The sequence below is a fragment of a genome, unplaced genomic scaffold (genome assembly GCF_019419815.1).
Source record: "Pyrus x bretschneideri cultivar Hongxiangsu unplaced genomic scaffold, Pyrus_bretschneideri_v1 Contig13, whole genome shotgun sequence".
In the NCBI taxonomy this organism is placed as follows: domain Eukaryota; kingdom Viridiplantae; phylum Streptophyta; class Magnoliopsida; order Rosales; family Rosaceae; genus Pyrus; species Pyrus x bretschneideri.
The window spans coordinates 6,945,486-6,961,596 of NW_025999424.1; the positions used below are offsets into that span (position 1 = coordinate 6,945,486).

Here is a 16,111-nt window from a genome sequence, read left to right on the forward strand (position 1 = left end):
CACCTGAGACTCTGTAGAGGGCGGAGAATGATCAGAGTAGGGCTCGTCTTCACTCTCACTGGCAGTAATTTGGTCAGTTTGAACTTCTTCACAATCTGGACTTACACTGACTGATCTATTTTCCAACATCGGATAATTAAAGTTTTGAGGAAGTGGGAACATGTCAACTAAATCCTCCCCCTGACTTGTAAAATAGGGATAGTCTTCTTCGAACTTCACATCTCTTGAAACTGTGCACTTCTTAGTGACTGGATTGAAGCACTTGTATCCTTTTTGAGTGGTCGAGTATCCCATAAACACACACTTGGCTGCCCTGGCATCTAGTTTGTCACGGTTCAAGGTTTGGATGTGAACAAAACACACACAACCAAACACCTTGAGATGTGTCAAATCTATTTTCCTCCCCTTAAGAACTTCATATGGAGATTTAAACCCTAGCACACGACTTGGAAGTCGATTGATGAGATAAGTGGCAGTAAGGATGGCAAACGACCAAAATTTCTTTGGAACGTGCATGTGAACCATGAGAGCACGAGTTTTTTCCAAGAGATCTCTATTTTTCCTCTCGGCTACTCCATTTTGTTGGGGAGTCCCCACACAGCTGGTTTGATGTATGATACCCTGAGAACTTATGTATTGAAGCATATTGTTGGATAGAAATTCAGTGCCATTATCTGACCTTAAAACCTTAATGTTTGATTGAAATTGCGTTTTAACATGCATGTGAAAGTCTTTGAAAATGGTAGGGACTTCACTTTTTGATTTCATAAGATATAGAAAACTTGTTCGAGAGAAATCATCAACAAATAGAACAAAATATTTAAAACCTTCCATTGATTCAGTTGCAGGTCCCCATACATCGGTGTGTACCATTTCAAAAGGTTTACTTGTCCTAGACATTGAATTACCAAAAGGTAGCCTAGTAAACTTAGAAAATTGACAAGTATCACAAGTAGGATAAGGGTTACAAAAATTTGGAAACAGTTTCGACAAGACAAGTTCAGAGGGATGAGCTAATCTCCTATGCCAAAGTTGGTTTTCATCTATGGACTTTGATTGAGCTTGAAGAGCCTGAGTGAAACATGCATTCTTGCACAGGTAGTAAAGGCCATTTATGAAGACCCCTTCACCAATCATCTTCATGGTGAGAACATCCTGAAACATCACTTTATTTGGTGAGAAAATAGCACGGCAGTTTAGGGTGTTGGTGATCTTTCCAATTGACAAAAGTTGAAAAGGAAAGGTTGGTACATAGAGGGCAGTGGAAGGTGTTTTTTGAGAGAGTAAGTTTATTTCTCCTTTTCCCAAAACTAAGACATTTTTTCCATTTGCAACAGACACATGTGAGGGGCTTGAAAATTTTTTAAAATGATGTAAATTTGTAACTTTGTTTGTCATATGATCTGTGGCGCCTGAATCAATTATCCAACAATCAGTTTCAGTACTAGTTAATAGGGCAGTAGTAAAGGCTTTGAGTATACCTGATGCTTCTCCCTTTGGAACTTTCTCATTTCCAGCAAGAAATCCGGCAAATTGTCCCAACATAGCTGTGTGACTACCCTCTTCATTGCCTTGACCATGTGAGCCTCCTCCGTGCCCCTTACTTTGTAGGTAAGCTGCAAATTCATTGATCAATGACAATGGATTGGCAGTGAACTCCATGGATCCTTGTGAGATAGTAGGAGCTTGAGCATTAGCAAGTTTTGCCTTGAAATGAGGTTGAAATTGTTGTGAGGACCTTGGTATCATCCTTCCATCTTTGCTGAACTTAGGCTTGAGTTCAGGATGAAGTTCCCAACACTTGTCTTCCTCATGACCAACACCATTGCAATATTTGCATTTTAGATGTGTGTTTCTTCCCTTGTATACCTTGGCTTCTGAGTTCTTGTAATTTGATGCATATGCCCGAGTCTCCGTTAATCTAGGATTGTGATCAACATTCATAACCTTCTTCCTTGCTTCTTCTCGTTGGATAGTTGCACAAACATTGTTGAAGGTAGGCAGATCTTGACTCATCAAGATGTGACTCCTTAGGTCCTCGTACTCAGAGCTCAGACTCCCTAACAGCTGATAAATTTTGTCTTCCTCAGCTCGTTTTAGGAGAATGGTAGGATCTGTGGTATGAGGGAGATATACATCCAACTCATTCCACATGGCTTTGAGACTCCCAAGGTGTTGAACAAATGCTTTCCCTTCTTGTTGAGCACTGGCAATGTCCTTCTTTAATTGGAAGACCCGTGCATAGTTGTTTTGATTTCCATACATATCCTGCAAAGCTTTCCAAAGATCATGGGCGGAATTGGAGTAGCTAAAAATTTCAGCAACATGTTTCTCCATGGTGTTGAGCAGCAAGGACATGACAAGTTGATCTTTGCAGAGCCATGCATTGTATGTAGAGGAAGAACGATCTGGAGCTTCCACGCTTCCATTTACAAACCCTAACTTCCCTTTGCCTCCGAGAGCTAGTGAAACAGCTCGGGACCAAGGAAGATAATTGAACTCGTTCAAGAGAACTGAACATAAACGTTGATTGGTGTTAACCTCAACGTGAGGAGTTGGAGAGAATTGTGCCGGTTTCTATCATGGTTGAAGAACTTTCTTCAGTCATGGCTTAAACTTGAAGAATAAAAAATCGCAGCAGCCGAATTGTAGCGACAGTTACAATGACCTGCTCTGAACCAAAAGAATTATAGCTTTAATTGATGTATATTTATGAATTGCAATGTACAATGTTCGGGTATATGAAGAGCGAGAAAAAAAAAAAACATTTTAAACAGGAATAAAACAAGGAATAAACATTCTTAAAACAGGAAAAACATTTCTAAAACATTCCTTAAACAGGATAAACATTCCTTGAAACAAGGAACTCATTATTTTCAACAGAAAATCCAGCAAATACTTGTCGTCTCACGCACCAACTATTTGGCTTTTGTGTATTTGGGAGATGTAAAACCTCAGAAACCCCATTACTGGGTCTAATACATATGTATACACACACACACACACACACACACATAGAGGGAATGAACTAATTTCTTGAATTGTTACCAGATCATATCTAGATTCTTCATCGTAAATAGACGATTTCTGCAACTTCAACTAGGCCACATCTGCTATCAACTTTCTGCAGTCCAAAAATAAACAAGAAATAAAAATAAGGAATTAGAAACACAAAAGAGATATTTAACGTCTACCGATCCAGATCTAGTTGGACCAGTCAGGAGTGTGAGTTTAACGACCACCTCTCTAGTCGTCGGCGCCAGATCTATATAAACCATTGAGGATGAGAGAGAGACTATTTGTTTTAGAAATAATGGCATGACCATCTGAAAAGCAGTCGGAAAGACTTAAAGACTTAAAAATTGCCTTTGCTTTTAGCTTCTCGAAAAGAAAATAAGAACAAATTATCTAAGACAACAAAAAGATTGAAAAGGGCATAACAAGTGCAAGACTGCAAGTTAAAAGTTAAAATATTTAAGGTATTAAAGTAAAATCAACTTGAATAGTTGTGAAGTAGTAGCTGAATATATCAAAATATAGCCATGTGAACTCCACGAGTACTGTCACCGCGTTTAGCTTTGGTTCCGTTAAAAACAAAATAATTATCATTATCTAGGATTATAATAATTAAAAAATTAGTTTTTAAATTAGATTGGTGACCCCGTTTTTCAGTGGGACAAGTTTGGAGGCCACCCCATGTACACTTAATGGTGCAACCCTCCTTCATAAAGACACAGATTGTGAATGGTGTCCCAAAAAATGGTGCCCTTTGGCATGTTTTCTTCAAGTATATGCATGTATATGTTTGTTCCCAAACTCCCACGAGTCCAACCTCAGAAACCCTATTACTGGATGTTTTGTTCTAGTACAATTTTAGTAACTTAGAATATGTGAGTAAACGAAACCCTGTAGATACTGGGGCATGTTGATAGTATGCATGAGTGAATGCGCTTTTAACTATTTGAGCTACTTATAAGCCCCTTTCAATTGTTATGTATACGTTTCAATGATTTGATTTCTCGATAAGATTCTAAGTAGATAACGATCATTATTTTTCTTAAAAACAATTAATGACAATCTTGTGTGAAATATTTTTTTCTACTTTTTTCAATTATTTAATAATAATGTGTGTGGAATATTTTTTTCTACTTTTTTCAATTACTTAATAATAATGCAAAAGACACAATCTTCTCCCCCAAGCAAGAAAAGACTGAATGAGGAGATATTTGTTTATCTGCTTGCTGTGAAGAAGAATGCTGTAATGATCTGGTCAATGGATGGGATAGAAAAAACTTTCCTATAGTTTATTCAAAAGTAGCCGCTACCCTTGACCATCTTCTCGTTTCAATGTTCAAGTTTTAACCTTATGAAATTGATCTTATAAATAATACATATACAATTCAACTTATCCATAATTGCGGTCCATAATTTCATAAGGATGTGACAAACAGTGCTAGATTCAGAATTTCAATTTGGGATTGTCCTAGTATAGACAAATTAAGAATTTTGTAAATAGAAATAGTGAGCAACACGCCAATTACACCATTAAACCATCCCTTCCTAAACACACAAGACTTTCCATGACAACATAAGAATAAAAATAGCCCGTTAATTAAAAAAACCATTATGTTACACACAAGGTTATAAAAAACGCTAGGCGCTAGTCGGGCGGTGGGTTAGGGCCTAGCGCCTAGGCGCCTAGATGAATTAGGCAGATTTAAGTAAATCTATTGTATTTCGTGTAAATAAGTGTCTATTTATACTTAAAATATATATAATTTCATCATAAACTAGAAAATAGAATGACATATATATTATGAAGTATTGAACAATAATAAAAATATGGGGAGCAAACATATAATATGTGTTTATTTAAGTGTAAAATAAGTTTCTTATTGACATGTTTAAAAACTAGTTAAGGTTCTTAAAATATAGTTAAAGTTTTGATCTCTATATATAAATCTTCCAAGTAATTACATAATATATTATTTAATAGTGAAGTGGGTAATTGTTTTTATTATAATTTATAGCTTGTGGAAATCAATCAGATAAGGGGAGTTTGGTCTTGATGCTTTGGAAATCGGGAGGCTTTTACTTTGAAGTGTCCCGTTTCCTCTTCCAGTCTTCCTCCACTTCTTCGATTGCTCCGCCTATTTCTCCATCGTCTTCTCCGCCTAATTCCCCATCTTCTTGCCTTGCAAAATTTCCCAAAACCTAGTCTCAAAAACGTTACCGGCTCCCGCAAAGAAATCTGAAGAGACTAGGTCAAATTTTTCGTTTTTTTTTTCCAACAATTGCATTGTTATTCCTTCTACTGGTTTCTCTCTCGCGTTCTCTTCCCTCACGCTCTCTCGCTCTCTCTCGCTCTCTCTCTCTCTTTCAGATTTTATGTTGTCGCCCTCCTCTTCTACGTTGTGTAGTAAAACACCGATGTGTAATTTTTTGACAGAACCGCCTAGTTCGCTACAGAGACCGCCGAGCCCGCCCAATCGGCCGCCTAGACACCACCTAATATCCTTGCTGATTTATTGAAACGTTTTTGGAAAAATCGCGGCGGCGGTCCGACGCCCAACGCTTAGGCGGCCGCCTTGACCGCGTTTTAAAACACTGGTTACACAAAAGAAATTTGACAAAGATTGATTCATATTGATAAATGGGTTTTTTTAGGGAACTTTCGGTACTGTTCACTTTGACAAAAAATCACATTTTTACACTTAAAAAGTCAAACTTAGTACTATTTACTTTACTCTTTATTTTGTCATTATCGTTAAAACTTAAAATTTTCAAGCTCTTTTCATTAGTTTTTCTTTTTTTATTTTTATCCCTAAAAACTATGCAAATTACCCTTATGCGCAACACAAATCTTTAGACTTTTACAATGAGTATATGAGTTTGATTTATTTCGCATTGATATGAGTCTAATAGTTGCATATTCGTATTTTATAAGAATGAAACTCATGAGACCTTTTATTACACTTGCTAATTGAGGTCGCACTTATTGGATTCAAAATTTTCAACCTGTTGTGTGAATTTGATATCAATTTATAAAAATCAAACTTAAAATTTTCAACTTAACACAAAATTTTTAAATTTTCAACCTGTTGTGTGAATTTAATATCAATTTATAAAAATCAAACTCAAAGTACATCAAACTCAAGAGATATTCAACTTTGTTTAGTCTAAATAAAAGGTATTATAATGGAGATTTATGCCAAAATGCAAAAGATTAATTTTAAATTAGTAACCTTAAACTTGATTAGCAAGCAAAAACCAAACTATATGATAAAAAGTAGAAACGCAGCATAACATGTTTACATGCCCGAGTGACCTGTGAGAAATCCGAGTCACAAGTATATTGGAAACCAAAAAGAAATGAGCTTTCTCGCGGGAAGACTAGCCGGGAAAGAGGGAGCCTATTTTCTCCAGGAATCGAAACAGGCGGTGGGCCGCCTCGTTTCCCAGAAGAAGAAGCTCCCATCATCGCCGTCCGAAGCTTCCTCCGCCGCGACAGGGCACGAATCGCAAGCCGACGTGCTTCCGGAGGTCCTGAGGCACTCTCTGCCCTCGAAGATCTTCCACCAACCCTCCGAAACGACGTCGTCTCTGGACACGGCCTCCAAATGGGTTCTTGAATCCGATTCCAAGAACGGCCATTTCGTGTCCGCCGAGGCTCTCAACCCTCTGAGGGCTTACCTGTCGCTGCCCCAGGTCACTTTTGGCCCCAAAAGGTTTGCCCTTTTTGTTTTAACTTCTCAATTGTTCAATTTTGAGTTTGTTCTTTGGGAAAATGTGGGAAATTGAAGATTCTTGGATTTGTTTGGTGGATTTGACTTTGTTGGTTTGTTACAGAATGCTCAAAATTTGTTTAATTTTGTTATGAATTCTCAAAATTTGGAAGCTTTATTGTGCATGTTCACGTGGGAATTGGAATACCAATTTCTGTCCGGGAGGAATGCATATGAAGGGGCATTTAGTATATACTACATTGGGTGTTGAATTTGAGAGGAATTGTCCAATGGTGAATTGTTCTAGTTTATATAATGTAGGGCATTGCTGAATGCAGGTGGCAACTGCCGGAATCAGAAAGCTCATTGTCAGCCTCGACGGCTAATGAGTTGCGTCAAGACAGGCATGCTACTCACATTAATCCTGAAAAGTTGAAGGCTGCAGCCGAAGGGCTTACTCAAAGTACATCCATTTTCATTTATAGATGTGTATGTTACCTGATAGTTTATAAAACAGGGATAATGGCCGTGTCGGGTGAAGGCATAAGGAATAATGATCAGTCAAGATAGTATAGGAAAGGAAAGAAGGTTTCGTGCTCAAGAAAATATGTATTTCTTAAAATCTATTATAATGCTCAACCCCATTTGACATATGAATCGGTCTTACTAATAACAACCCTTTTTATGCATGATCTTTGGATATTATCTTGGGAACTTATTGTGAATTGCCATTTTTGATGTTGTGTTTGTATTCCCGCACTCCGCTGCTTGTCTTAGCACCCTGAAATGCAATCCTGAGCGCATATTTTCATATTTTTGTAAGAATCACGAGCTTTGCTTGGTTTCCGTCTAAAGTCTTAATGCAATGCGTTTTCTGCTTCTCTGTAGTTGGGAAGGCATTTGCTGTTGCAACTGCAGTAGTCTTTGGTGGTGCCACCTTGCTATTAGGCATGGCTGTCTCAAAATTACAGTTGCAAAATGTAAGTACAAATATATTATGTCTTGATACCCAAATCTTGTAATTACCATGTGGGATCCTTTTGCCGTGATGTGTTGATGAAAGTTGCGAAGACAGTCTTACTATTTGGTGACAATTTCACATCAAGTCTGTGATTTATATTAACAGAGTGAAGACGTCCGAACAAAAGGGAGAGACCTTATGGAGCCAAAACTGGAGATGATTCAGGAGCAACTAGCTCCCTTAAGAGCTTGGGTACGTCAAGTCGTAACATTCGAATGGGATTTCCTTTTCTCTTAATTCTGCTTGAATGTTTCACTTGCACATGAACTAACATGGAGCTTCTAAATGCAGGCTGAAAAAACGTCAAAGAAATGGCGCTTGGAAAGGGACGAAAATATAAAAGAGAAGCCAATTATTAAGGCGCTTACTAAAGTGTTGGGTCCAAAGACATCCAATTAACAACATTATTGCTTATTTTTTGTCTGAATCTATGTAAATAGTTCCTATTGGTGGTGTTTATGGCTGTGGCTACGAAGTTTGAAGAGTGGTCAGACCGGTGGAGAAAAAGGAAAATGATAGAAATAGGTGTTGTATGAATAATAGCTGCCTTCCCTTTTGGGGGCATGGTGTTGTATCAGTAAACTCTAGTTGCCTGTGTGTATTCTTTGGTTTGAGAAGCCTTGTTTTCCTCCTTGGTTTGTAATTAAAGTCACTATCCAATCGACACGAAGATAAATGATGGTTCAAAAAAACTGTTATAAAAAATATTGTTATCATGCTTGGTCCAGCTCGTTTGGATGTACTTTTAAAACGATTGAAAGCATTTTGGGTGAAAATGTTTTTAGAATCAATCTTTAGTAAAGATGCAAGTAAATTCTCTGGAAAATTACTTAAAGTGCTTCTTGAAAGAAGCACATAATTAGTGCATCTTACAAAAAACACTTAAAGTGCTTTTGGAACTAAAAAACATTTTCTCTAAAAACGTTTTTAGTCATTTTAAAAGCACATTCAAACGAGTATGATCCACCAGCACCACCGTTTGAATGATCCACCAGCACCACTGACTTCCCCACTCACTGATATACTCTCCAGTATCCTCTACGCCATAAATTATTTAGGCTTTCAGGACAAGAGAACTTTACGTGCATAAAGTACCTGTTTAGGACGTCCGCCCTGAACTGAAGACAAAACGTGCATGTACATTATCAAAGGAAAGGAATTCCTACATTTTTGTCAGTCACAATTTGACGTGTGAAAAAAAAAAAATATATATATATATATATCTTTACGTGTTTTTGATGAAGTTTTTGCTAATATTTCAGATTATGATTTTGCATGAATGAAGAACTACTCATTCAAGCAGTGTCCTCATAAAAAAAATGTCAATATGTTTCGATTGAGATTATAATATTGATAGATTAGCAACAACATATTTACAGTGGATTATTTAACAGACAATAAATGTTTGTTTTATAGTCTGACTAATATACACAAAACACATAAATGAAATTTGAAACTTTAATAAGGTGGCACCTGAGTTGTTGAGGGAGGGAACTGAGTCTGCGAGCAGAGGCATCTTCGAGCTCTTGCGCTTCTTCCATGAGCAAGTACTGAGCCCTCCTTTGTGCTCTGAAACAGCCCATTTATGGATTGAAGCTGAAGCAAAGAAACACCATCACCTTCTGAAAACTATGTACAAAACCAATTCCTCTCACTTGCTCATCTCACACTTAAAGCATATCATCTCATCCCGACGTTTGACGTTCCAAAAATGAAAAAAATTTCAATATATCCAGCCACATGCCATTATATTAAAAATATGCTTAATTATATTATGAAACGTGCTTTTCCGACACGTGTTTTAGGCACATTGAAAATTCTCTCATAATAAATCTATCCGTCCCAGGACTGGACACAAAACTAACTTCTTTTCCCATTTCATTATCCTAAAAAGAAAAAGAAAAGCAAGGTAAATGAAACATCCGGTTACCGGTTAACTGTGGGTGAGACAAACAGATCACGGGCGAGTGACTCGATCAAAGTCCTCGTAAGCTGCAGCAAATAATTGGGGTATTGGATAAACCTTGGAGTGTTGGGGTTTTAGTTTCAGAGCTCTCTTTCTGCACAGTCTCTCTCACTCTTCTCCTCTGAATTTGAAGGTTCAATTTCAACAGGTAAAATCCCATAACTTGCTTCTGCTGATTTACGTTCCAAATTTAAGCTTCTTTTTCCTCTAATGGTTTCTGGGTTGTCTTATACTCGTTTGGGGTGGGAAAGGAGATGAAAATCTTGATTCGAAAACTCAGAAATATGTATGAACTAGATGACCCAATAAATCCTTGCTGGGTTCATTTTTTTTTGAAGGTTTTTGCTTGCTGGGTGTAAGAAAAAACAATTGTGAGTCAAAGATGTATAATTTGTTTGAAATGTGAGGTTAGGGATATAGGGAGTTTGTCCAAGTAGTTCACTAAGAATTTCTGGGCAAAAGTTAAATGGAAGTGATTTCCGCGCACATGTTTTTTTTCCATATGCACGTTCTTACTTATTTCCGGTCTTTGGATTGAACAAGTCAAAGTAGAAACATGGACAAAAAATAAACATGGGTACGGAGAAGAGAAAAAAAGCGTGCGGAAGTCATTTATTCCGGGAATTCCGTATTCAAGTCAATGATGCATTACAATAATTATATTCATAAATTTTTTTATAAAATAATAAAAATCTAAAAGCAGGTAGCGGGAGTTGAACCCGCATCGTTAGCTTAGAAGGCTAGGGGTTATAGTCGAGGTTATGCAGAAGTTATTTCTCCCGCTAAATTGATACTATGAAGAAGCATCACTGTTGTTATTTGTACTGCTTTGCATTTGGGATTTGGCTACCTAGAGCGAATAAGTTACATGAAGCAATTTCTCACTCCTTTTCTTCTCCCCTGGCACCCCCTTTTTTCTTTGAGGATTTGGGTCGAATAAATCAAACAAGAATCAAGGGCGTGAACAAGGGAGGAGTACACAGGGGGATAACGAAAATGTGAAAATCACTACCCTGTGTTAAATTCAGAGATCATGGTGTTGGCTTTTCTCTTTGGTGAATACTTGTACAATGCCTCATTGTTTTCAACTCCTAGCAGGCCAGAATAAGCCACTGCTGTAAACATGGTAAGTGTGATCATGGCCCCAACTTTCTGCTCAATCTCGGTCAGAAGAAGCGGCAAAGATTGGAGCGAGCGCAGTAGTACTAACGGGCAACATCGTGGTATGAAATTGAAGGCAATGCGGATAGAGAAACCTCTGGAGGAATTGTACCAAGTGAGAGTGGAGAGAGAGGTGTCGCAGGAGAGACTGGCGGAGCTTGGAGTCTCCAGATGGTCAATGTGGAAGACGGGCAAGTGCAAGCTGCCGCGGGACTGGCAGGTCGATCAGCTGGTTTACATTGAGGAAGGAGAGGTGAGAGTCGTGCCCGAAGGCAGCCGGCAGTACATGCAATTCGTGGCGGGGGATCTTGTTCGTTACCCCAAGTGGTTGGGCGTTACAGTTTCCGAGCCTTTGGCGATGATTAGTAGACTTACGTAATGTATTTTGATAGTACCATTTTCATATGAACTGCAAAGATGTTTTTCTGCATCAAGTTAATGACAGCTTAAACAAGATTTTGACATTTCTTCTGGTGATCCCCGATGCACAAAACCATGCTTCGCCGAGGACAACATTGGGCCGCAAATCTCCACCATTTGGCGCGAAGCGTAATATAAGAGAACAGAAACCAGAAACCACAGCAACGAAGATCCGGAATAGAATAATTTCTTATTGAACAACAACATCTTCCATTTCTGGCATGATAAAGTACAGATTTCCGAAAGAAGTATCAAGCCTACAGCTCTAGGAATGCAATCCGTTGGCCGTGACAGTTGACCAAGCACCGGACTAAGGATCACAACCAATTTCCGAGAGAAAAAAGTTGCTTGGGTTGAAACAGAACCAGAAAAATGTAGACTTTTCTCACCATTATACAGCAAATTTTATCATGAATTCTAGTAAGTAATAATCATTCATCCTATAATAAATCCTTTATATTACATACCTCCCTGGCTGAAGGGTACAAAAGGAAAGAGTGACCTACGAGCAATTGCGAAGTCCACAATACCCCGCCTTCACGTTTATCAGCATAGAGTTACAACAAGCCAAAGAGAAGTGAGGTTGGGTCCAACTCACTTTCCTCCGATTATGACTGATTAGGCAAACAGAATCTGTGAGTTGCGAGGGTCTCAACTCAACTACCTAAAGATGCCTGTGGATTTGGGTTAGTAGCAATGGCAACTGAGGAAGCAAATCTTGAGACGAGCACAGCCTCATTGCCCAAAGCCTTGGAAGCAACCACATCTTCTAAGCGTTTCCACGTTGATTCACGTTTCTCTTGTGTTTCTTTCTCTTTGGATTCCTCTTCTTGGAAGCCAACTAAGCACTCATCAAAGAGTTCTTGATCAACATCTGAGAATATCTTTTTCACATTCAATGTCAAGCTCTGAACAGCTTGATTCCAATGACTCTGTGTGTTTTTCTCCAGAGCTGGGAAGATTATTGGCAGAATCACTTGGCGATTCTGTGTAATCAAATTTCTTATGTGATCGTTATTCCACAAAAACAATGCACGTTCAGCTACCTGCCAATGGAGATCAAGTTAAGAAAACTTCGCATTAAGTAAAACGAAAGTGACAATACAAACTTCACATCATAGTAATGAATATACACCAAATCTTGCACACCAAAACCATTTGCTGTTAAGTTTCCTTAATACCAAAACCAAGTGCACTGTATCTAAGTAAGAAAAGGTGCTTAAGTCAGGAATTCCCACCGATCACTATGAACAGCAGAAATTCTTATCATCATCTACCTCCCAAATTGTGCGCCAGCAAGAACTTACCAACAAATAACACCTAAAGTTCTCAACTTCAAATGATTTCTAAACTTCCACAGCCATTCAGGACCCATATTGCTCTCCAACTCAAGGGAAATCTTGACTTACACAACTTCGTAAAGCAAATATGAACTTGTTCATTAATGCACCACCATATTAAGGTGCAACATGGACAACTCGTCCAAACCAATTTTGACAACTAGCACATCACCTCAGTTCCAATGAACCTGAACGACAATCTGAAGTAACCCAACAGTTCTGACAACGGGAATCTATAATTGTCACTCAACCAAGTGGTGGAGAAAAAAAAATGCAAAGAGATTTCATGAATAAGTACACAAAAAACTTGATTTGAAATCAAAGAAACAGAATATTTACAGATTTGTTGAAGACAAAAATCTCCAACAAAACATCAAAAGCCCCAAGCTTTAACATATATCTAGTACATCTCATAAAACCAACTAGGTGGCTAGTTGAAAAGGCAACAACCATATGAGAATCTATAAAATACATCATGTTTAAAAACGTTTCACTGGAAGAAAGATATTGAAAATGGACATCCATCAGAAGTATAAGCACACAATAAAACAAAGAATAAAACAGAATTGATAAAAACAGTACACACTTGACAACATCAGAAGTACATACATACACAGTTAACATGGTAGTAAAAAGAAGTCAGTAAATGATAAAGACATTATTTGAAAAGTACCTGAAAATGTGAGCTGTTGAGACAGTGACCAATTTGACGAAATAAGGGGACCATGCAGCGCTGAAACTCTGATGGCTGGGTAGCTTCCAAAACTTCTTCCAATTCACCAAGGAACATAACTTCCTTTGAACTATTAGTTATGGGCCAATACTTCAGCAGTCCTCGAATCACTGTATCCGCCAACTTGGCATCTTTCTCCACAAACTGACTAATGCAATATGAGAGTTGCTGATGGTACATGGATACACACTTGGGCTTGTGAAGAGGAATCAAGGCACGAACAAGGAACAGCTTGTGCTCTTCCTTCAAAGGCAAAGCAAAACCATTGATTATGCTGCCTAAGATTTCAAGCAATTCCGCAATCCCATTGTGCTTCTCGGTCTCAAAAATGAACCAAAAGAAGATGTTGTTGATGGATTTCCTAATGAATGGTCGATGCACCATGAACTTCCCATAAATGCGATGGAGGATCGTCTTTAAGTATTCCCTCTCTCTTTGGTCCTCAGAGTCAAACAAACCAAGCAACTTCAACACAAACGAGTGGTCAATATATCTTTTAGCTAGCTTAGCATCGGTCTCTGGCGAAGCCACAAATCTTAATAGAAATTCATACACAACCTGAAGATGAGGCCAAGCTGGTTCCAACGTCTGGTCCTCCTCGTCTTGTTCATACATATCAGGACCCTTGTTATCAAGATTGGAAGACGAAAGTGTACGAAACAGATTGGTCGCCACCATCTTTGTAATCTCTTGCATTACCACCTCATTGAACTTTGATGTTACTGATGAAATGTAATCAACAAGTTCAAGTAAAGTCTGCCGCTTGACGTCCTTCTCCTTGAGATTCTTTGAGGGATCATTAAAATCAAACACAACACAACACATGTTCAACTTCTTAATAAAATGATTCTGCCTTTCTGAACTTGGAACGTCCCTGAAACTCGGCAGAGGCTCATATGCACCCAAAGAAAACAAAGGACCTACTTGGGTTGCAATGGGAGCTGATTTCTTCGAGTGATTTGATTTAACTGCGTTCGAGGAGTGTGAGGCAAGAGTCCCATTGCTCGAACGCGAATTGCCTGAACCCAAATTCAAAGACTTTGACGAAGAAGAGCTCGATTTTGAGTTGTGGGATGGATTGGGGCCATTCCCATTGGCCCCTCTGTCACTATACGCATCGCTTTGCGATGATTTCGATGGTTTCCGAGGTATTTTACCCAATATATTTTTTATCATATCTACAAAACCCTTGACCCTCAACTTCTGTAAACACTAATCGAGCTTTCAGAAACCAATTCAAATAATTTGCATTCTCAAAACCCAACAATCCAATCCACACGAAAAGTCACAATTTATGGACAGATGAAATTAAAACCCCATCAGAGGAACATGCCCTTGCCCTAGACGATTCTTCCGGGCACCAAATCCTCATCATTTCTGACAAAGAATTCAAATTGAAGAAAAAAAAAACTTGTGGGTTTTGAATAAATTGACGAGATACGCAATTGAAATTGACTTACATCGACTGCGTAAGCAAAGGGATCCGAGAAAGTGCGAGAAAACGACAGAAAATGTGAAGGAAGACCTAGAAAAATCCGAGCAGGAAGTCTGGAAGTCGGGTCTTCAGCTTGACAAAACCCTAATTAAATCTAATTGGGCACTTAATTTGAAGAGAGAGAGGCAAAAGGCTAAAGTGAAAAGAATCAAAAGTTTGAATTTAAAAAAATGGAAAGGAAATTGTCTGGTTACTAAATACAGTGGAGCTGGAGCCTCTACCTTTCGATGGAGAAAACGAAAGTCGAAGAAAAACAAGGAAATTGGGAACGCGTGGCTTATGTTGTTGCTAATTACACAAACGTCCTTTAACCGTTTAACCTGTATTTTAAATTATTCTGTCTAAAAATTGAAGAAGTTATTTTTTTTTTTTTTTTTTATAAAGTGAAAGAATAAAATGGCGAGAATAATTTCGGTATAATTGTTTGGTTATGACAACTCAAAATGATGAAGTAGAGTGGAACAAAAGTAGGAGATCTTATATTTTTGTAAGAGTTATCCTACAAATAAAGTGATCAAAAACTCTAACCTAAGTCTTTCTCGTCAAAGACAAGTTGGATGTAGAGATTTAATATGAAGTGGTCGAACTAAAATCTTGTTACCATCATACGGTCTAACTAGATTAAACGAGGTAAAAGACTCTTATCATGTATTTCCACTGACTTGTTAAAAGTGTACCCAATCCTTAGGGATGCAACAATACATCTAAGAAATTATTCCATCAAACGTTTTTTCTCTGAGATCTAGCGACATGAACTAAATGTCTTATACAAACCAAGAAACTATTGCCCCCAAATAGTTGAAATAATCACATGTATGTGAGTAAAGGTGAATAACTTTTTCAAATAATACAAGCTGCAAAAGTGCACAAGATTGCGCTAATGGAAAGGGGAGATTGCATGGCATGTCAGTGAGTTCCACCACCACATATTTTCCACCATCTCATCAATTTTGCGTTGAAAGATGTGGAATTTATACCTCATCCTCTTACTTTTTTTTTATCTAACTATTTCTACTTTTCAAGGATTCCCCAATTTTTAAGTTACCAATTTCTTTTTCATTTTTCTTAAACAAATATTTGGGAAAATGCGAAAAAAAAGTTAGGTCTAACAAATTAGTAGTCAAAAGACGAACATTAAAACCAACATAACTTGTTAGTTTGAGTACAATGAACAAATATTTAGTATAAACAGGGTGTGTGTGTGTGTGTGTGTGTGTATATATAGCTTGATTGGGCAAGATAAGAGACTT

General features: G+C 37.9%; 4 protein-coding genes and 1 long non-coding RNA gene across 7 annotated transcripts; 2 read left to right on the forward strand and 3 right to left on the reverse strand.

Annotated features, from left to right (window-relative positions):
• Nucleotides 1–1,014: 1,014 nt before the first annotated feature.
• LOC125474754 lies at nucleotides 1,015–2,337 on the reverse strand. Its single transcript, XM_048578730.1, has 2 exons — nucleotides 1,482–2,337; nucleotides 1,015–1,155 (listed from the first exon to the last, which is right to left on the reverse strand). Exons 1-2 carry the CDS (start codon nucleotides 2,335–2,337, stop codon nucleotides 1,127–1,129), a joined length of 885 nt encoding a protein of 294 aa, XP_048434687.1. The 3' UTR covers nucleotides 1,015–1,126.
• Nucleotides 2,338–2,899: 562 nt separating this feature from the next.
• LOC125474931 lies at nucleotides 2,900–3,485 on the reverse strand. The gene is made up of 2 exons (XR_007256328.1): nucleotides 3,243–3,485; nucleotides 2,900–3,124 (listed from the first exon to the last, which is right to left on the reverse strand). It is a non-coding gene; the product is annotated as an uncharacterized LOC125474931 (long non-coding RNA).
• Nucleotides 3,486–6,290: 2,805 nt separating this feature from the next.
• On the forward strand, nucleotides 6,291–8,462 carry LOC125474715. Its single transcript, XM_048578696.1, has 5 exons — nucleotides 6,291–6,728; nucleotides 7,064–7,188; nucleotides 7,614–7,705; nucleotides 7,852–7,938; nucleotides 8,038–8,462. Exons 1-5 carry the CDS (start codon nucleotides 6,373–6,375, stop codon nucleotides 8,143–8,145), a joined length of 768 nt encoding a protein of 255 aa, XP_048434653.1. The 5' UTR covers nucleotides 6,291–6,372; the 3' UTR covers nucleotides 8,146–8,462.
• Nucleotides 8,463–9,724: 1,262 nt separating this feature from the next.
• LOC125474933 lies at nucleotides 9,725–11,617 on the forward strand. Of its 3 annotated transcripts, XM_048579182.1 has the most exons (3): nucleotides 9,725–9,860; nucleotides 10,811–11,297; nucleotides 11,486–11,617. In XM_048579182.1, exon 2 carries the CDS (start codon nucleotides 10,836–10,838, stop codon nucleotides 11,250–11,252), a length of 417 nt encoding a protein of 138 aa, XP_048435139.1. In that variant the 5' UTR covers nucleotides 9,725–9,860; nucleotides 10,811–10,835; the 3' UTR covers nucleotides 11,253–11,297; nucleotides 11,486–11,617. The 3 variants fall into 3 exon arrangements, with proteins under 3 accessions (XP_048435139.1, XP_048435138.1, XP_048435140.1); XM_048579181.1 differs by lacking the exon at nucleotides 11,486–11,617 and having other exon boundaries at nucleotides 10,811–11,337; XM_048579183.1 differs by lacking the exon at nucleotides 11,486–11,617 and having other exon boundaries at nucleotides 9,763–9,860; nucleotides 10,808–11,337.
• On the reverse strand, nucleotides 11,463–15,953 carry LOC125474932 (serine/threonine protein phosphatase 2A 59 kDa regulatory subunit B' gamma isoform-like). The gene is made up of 3 exons (XM_048579179.1): nucleotides 14,827–15,953; nucleotides 13,307–14,743; nucleotides 11,463–12,339 (listed from the first exon to the last, which is right to left on the reverse strand). The coding sequence occupies exons 2-3, from the start codon at nucleotides 14,540–14,542 to the stop codon at nucleotides 11,950–11,952; spliced, it is 1,626 nt and encodes a 541-aa protein (XP_048435136.1). The 5' UTR covers nucleotides 14,543–14,743; nucleotides 14,827–15,953; the 3' UTR covers nucleotides 11,463–11,949.
• Nucleotides 15,954–16,111: the final 158 nt, after the last annotated feature.